This window comes from Protobothrops mucrosquamatus, unplaced genomic scaffold (genome assembly GCF_001527695.2).
Source record: "Protobothrops mucrosquamatus isolate PMUCROS unplaced genomic scaffold, P.Mucros_1.0 scaffold827, whole genome shotgun sequence".
NCBI classification, from domain to species: Eukaryota; Metazoa; Chordata; class Lepidosauria; order Squamata; family Viperidae; genus Protobothrops; species Protobothrops mucrosquamatus.
In genome coordinates, this window is record NW_015387087.1 from 101,820 (window position 1) to 106,890 (window position 5,071).

Sequence of the window (5,071 nt, forward strand, 5' to 3'; positions counted from 1 at the left end):
GCCAGTAAAGGATTTTATCCAGCTATCTAAAAATTATTTTTTTAAAAAATAATAGAATCTCCATGGGCATATTAAAAAATAAAATAAACAAAGGTATTTTTATTCCCAGTTCAGCCTACAGCTAAAGACTTCCAGGTGATTGTTAGGGCAAATACCGGAAGCCCTGCGCGCAGGCGCACTTCTCACCCCGCCCAATAAGGCAGGGACAGGCGATATAGCCCCGCCCCTTGCTTCTCGCCGCTCCAAACGGAGGAGTGGGCGTGGCTTCTCCCGCCTGCGTGCGTCCTGCGTCACCGGCCGGCGTGCGTCGCTTGCGCCCGACGGTCGCGGAAGGTGACCGCGGTGAGGAGGAAAAGTTGAAGGCCGCGTCCGCCATGTTGTCGCTGGCTGCCCGTTGCGGCCCGTTCGCGCCTTATCTGGCGGCTGCCGCCCATGTCGTGCCGGCGCCGCGGAAGCCTCTCGTGCTGGAGCTGCCGCCGGGGCCCAAGAAGATCCTGTCCTTGGATCCGAGGCGGCCTCTCCTGTGCCGGGAGTCGCTGTTCGGCCAGGCGAGCCGAGGAGGCCTGGTCGTCACCGCTTCCCTCAACGGTGCGGGCGGGGAAGGGGCGGCGGGTTGGTGGGGGGGGGGGACGCGGGCGCCGCCGATGGGGTGAGGGGGTCTGTCAAGTAGGCCAGGAGTGCGGTTCCCAGGACCCCCCCCCCACCCACCCACACCGGGGCGCTGAGGCTGCTGGAAGTTGTAGTCCAAGGGTATCGTAGTCCCAGGGGACATAAGGCACAAGGGGAAGGTTGGCTGAAGGGCACATCTGAGCTTCCTTCTTTCCTTCCCTGCTTCCTCCTTCCTTCCCTCCCTGCTCCTTCCTTTCTTATTCCTTCGTTCTTACCTCCCTCCTTCCTTCCCTTCTTCCTTCCTTCCCCTGCTTCCTCCTTCCTTTCCTCCCTCTTTCCTTCCCTCCCTCCTTTATTCCTTCCCTGCTCCTTCCTTCCTTCCCTCCCTTCGACCCTCCCTCCCTGCTTCCTTTCTTATTCCTTCGTCCTTACCTCCCTCCTTTCTTCCCTTCTTCCTTCCTTCCCCTGCTTCCTCTTTCCTTCCCTCCCTCCCTTCTTCCCTGCTCTTTCCTTCCTCCTTCCCCCCTCCCTTCAACTCTCCCTTCCTCTCTGCTTCCTTTCTTATTCCTTCGTCCTTACCTCCCTCCTTTCTTTCCTTCCTTCCCTGCTTCCTCCTTCCTTTCCTCCTTCTTCCCTGCTCCTTCCTTCCTTCCTTCCTTCCTTCTTTCTTTCTTTCTTTCTTTCTTTCTTTCTTTCTTTCTTTCTTTCTTTCTTTCTTTCTTTCCTTTCCAAAAGCCTCTTAAAATGCACCCAAAGGCACCAGGGATGATTTCTGTTTCAAGAACGCTTCAGGAAGTGCTTTGAAAAGGCTGACTTCTGCTTTTAAACATTTATTTTTTTTTATTTACTTATTTATTAAATTTATATAGTGCCCATCTCACTATTGGAGCAACTATTCCTTAGTCCTTAACAGTTAGTATTATTGTTTTTTGAACAATGTCCTCGATCGTGCCCCATCCATAATTGGAATCTGGATATGCCATAAGAGAAGCAATTCTTGTTTTATAAAATTGCTTTTTCTTTCATTCTTTATTCTATTTGGACTTAGCCGTTATAAGAGTCGCCTTGAACCGTGAAATGAGCAGCAATAAATGTAATAAATAAGGATTTGTTCCAGTCGTTCTCCACTTGATGACGTCAATGGGGATGGTTGTAGCATGCCTGAAAAATTGTGAGGTTGAAATTGTGTTAGGTTGTTGGATTGATGCTGGGCAAATGGGGATTCAGACATCCATCTTGCCATATAGATGGTCTTGAGGGATTTATTTATTTTGTTAAATTTATATGAGGGATGCTGAACGCCTGAGGCTCTTCAGTCACCCAATGCAACATGTTCCCATTCACATGTTTAATTAGGTAAGAAAACATTATTACTCTTGGTGACACTGGTCAACTAGGTACCACCTGGAATGGCATCTTGGAATTATAAAGTCCAGTATCCTCTCCAGTCCAGTTCTGTTATTAGCAAATAGTTTTCAAAATTGTCCCCTTAAGTGGAAATTATGCTTAACTGTTAGAACTATTTTTATTAAAACCTCTCCTATGCTATTGATGCCTGTCTTTTAGTGTAGAGAAAAAGATGAGATTGAGTCATAGAATTGTAGATAATAATTCATAAACTTGATTGATACTAATGTATAAAAAACCATATTGATATCATGTTGCAATTGTGAAAATTTGGTACTTTTGATATTTTCAATGTATGAATAAATATAAGTTAGGACAAAAAGTAAATACGCTTTAGTGACCTTTCAAAGGCACCAGTCATAGTTTGAGCAAGATGGATCTTTTCTCATCTCCTAGCAAGGAGCAGTTGTGTGGTGCATTTATGGGTGATCTTAAGTCCTCTCTTTTTTCTGGAGAGGAATTACCCATTTACCTACTAGCTGTTAATTCTGCTGTGGTCATTGATTCAGTCTGCTATTTCTTCCCCAGTTTACTTTGAAAATGTGTGGGGAGGCACAAATATATAAAAGTATTCATTGTTTGTTTTTGAGCATTCAAAACAATTGAAAGACTTTTGAATGTTTTCACATTTTAAAGAATAACACTGAAGTGTGAGTATCAACTGTTTACACTTAAAACATTTTAGTAAAATATTTTCAGTTACAGCTCTAGATTTGTCTTAAATTCATTTTGGAAGCATTTTACTGATATTTTAGGTCTTAATGGATATTGGAGAAACTTGAAATATTTTGTTCTTCTGGAAATTAAGTTGACAAACACTTATCAAACGTTTTAAAGCAGAGCTTTGTCCATTTGCCTTAAAAAGCTTTCTAGTGTAAAACTTGTAGAAAATGAAAAATGATTTTCTCCTAAGCCTAATAACTCTCTAATGCCCATAAACTTCAGTGAAGCTATAGATGGCAGTGGATATGTACTTGCGTCTCCATTTCAGTATAAATTTGAAAAAATATTTGTTCAGTTAAGTTTTACAATGGGCCATAGAATCTTCCATAAAATGTACATGAGTGGTTGAATTTGTGGTTCTTCCACTTTGAATGCATTCCAACTTTGGTTTAAATTTCAAATAAACTTCAAATAAATTTCAAAATAAATACTTTAAAAACATAATTACATCTATTTTGTGGGCCCCATATTGACTTCCCATTTGCGTCCCAAGTGTAATTTAAAGTGCAGACTTTAGCTTATAAATCCTTTTATGGCATGAGTGTCCAACCTTTTGACTTCCCTGGGCCACACTGAATAAAAAGGGATTGTCTTGGGCTGCATACAAAATATATAATATAGTTATAATGTATATAAACCACATAATGTTAAAAGTTTATAGTCCTGTGAGGCCTCGTTACTAGCTGTCCAGGGCTGCATGCAGCCCACAGGTGGGACATTCCTGCTTTATGGCTTGTAATTGTGGCTGGATATGAATTTAATAAATAAATAACTGTAGTTACATACAGAATCTACAACAATGGGACTGACAGATCACTTTCAAATATTAAGGATTTCTTCAGAAAAAAACACAATAGTCTCAGAGGTTTCTGGCTGTCATCGATATGTGAAATAGAGTGAAATACATGTCATTTGATAGGCTTCCCAGTGGGGATCATGCATTTTACGTGCAATTGCAAGTAGAAAGGAAGGGAATCCTGACAACAATTCAAAACCTCCATAGGCTAACTCAGTTTATGTATAAAATGTATGTTTTTGTTGAGAAAAATATATGCTTTAATGTTGGTGTACTAGTAAGAGCAGGTTTTCTGCGAAGTTACTGTTTTCCAGTGCAGTGTCTGTAATGCAGCACATTCTAACACAATAACAGTCCCATAATTATGCCGTCTCTTTACTGCAGCTCCTGCCAGCGTTCGCTTTGTCCATAATGACATGGTTGTGCCCGACTTCTCTTACCATCGTCGCGATAGTGTACAAGATAGCACAAAATCCTCCCAAGAAAGCAGTGCAGAGAGAAGAGCCTTCACCTACTTTTTCAATGGAGCAACCTATTTGCTCGCTGCCTACTTCGCCAAGAATGCTGTCGTTATGTTCGTCTCCAGCATGAACCCTGCTGCTGATGTCTTGGCACTGGCCAAGATTGAGGTCAAGCTGTCCGATATTCCAGAAGGCAGGAATATGGTTTTCCAGTGGAGGGGAAAACCCTTGTTTGTACGTCACAGAACCCAGGCAGAGATTGATCAAGTAGCCAAAGTACCTTTGAGCGAACTAAGAGACCCACAGCATGATTTGGATAGGGTGAAGAAACCAGAGTGGTTGGTAGTGCTAGGCATATGTACCCATCTTGGCTGTGTACCAATTGCAGATGCTGGAGATTATGGTGGTTATTACTGCCCCTGCCATGGGTCCCATTATGATGCATCTGGCAGAATACGTAAAGGCCCAGCGCCACTGAATCTTGAGGTCCCAGAGCATGACTTCCTTGACGAAGATACACTTACCGTCGGTTAAAAGTAGCCCGATTCTCGTCTACGCATTGAGGAAAGAATTGAGTCATAAGATATTGCAAAACATTACTGTAGAATTGTGGGACTATTTTGTCAGCTTTAATAAGGCATTAAACTGATGTCCTCTAATAAAGATGTATGCTGTCTGTATTTATTCAATCAGTATGATTTTTTTTTTGTAAACAAAAAGTGGTGTTTTAATGATGGGCAATTAAAAAGCTCGGATGCAAAATTGGTGACCACAGATCTAGTTTGTACAGCGGGATGCTCTGAACCATTTTGGCTCCCTGGACCACATACTATATTCAGAACTGATTTTCAGACGAGATTCTAATTTTATTTTAAAATTTGGAACAGAAATACAATCGGAAGCATTGATTTATGAAGAACTTAATAAGACCATTTCTGCCCAATGACATGAGAAACTACAGATAGCTGTGGAAGACTTACCCTCTTGCGTTTAAGTTCACACAGGTTGCAAAGGCATCAAAAGAGCCAGTTTGGTGTGGTGGATAAGTCATTAAGCTAGAAGCCAGAAGGTTGTG

At 42.3% G+C, this 5,071-nt stretch overlaps 1 protein-coding gene across 1 annotated transcript; it reads left to right on the top strand.

Annotated features, from left to right (window-relative positions):
• The first annotated feature begins 321 nt into the window (after nt 1-321).
• Nucleotides 322-4,676, top strand: LOC107290105 (cytochrome b-c1 complex subunit Rieske, mitochondrial). The gene is made up of 2 exons (XM_015818955.1): nt 322-588; nt 3,920-4,676. Exons 1-2 carry the CDS (start codon nt 375-377, stop codon nt 4,528-4,530), a joined length of 825 nt encoding a protein of 274 aa, XP_015674441.1. The 5' UTR covers nt 322-374; the 3' UTR covers nt 4,531-4,676.
• Nucleotides 4,677-5,071: the final 395 nt, after the last annotated feature.

Bases quoted from the DNA above. Each gene is read 5' to 3' on its own strand.
- LOC107290105 (XM_015818955.1), top strand. From the start codon at position 375: ATGTTGTCGCTGGCTGCCCGTTGCGGCCCGTTCGCGCCTTATCTGGCG. The intron at 589-3,919 runs GTGCGGGCGGGG...TCTTTACTGCAG, and splicing joins CGTCACCGCTTCCCTCAACG to CTCCTGCCAGCGTTCGCTTT.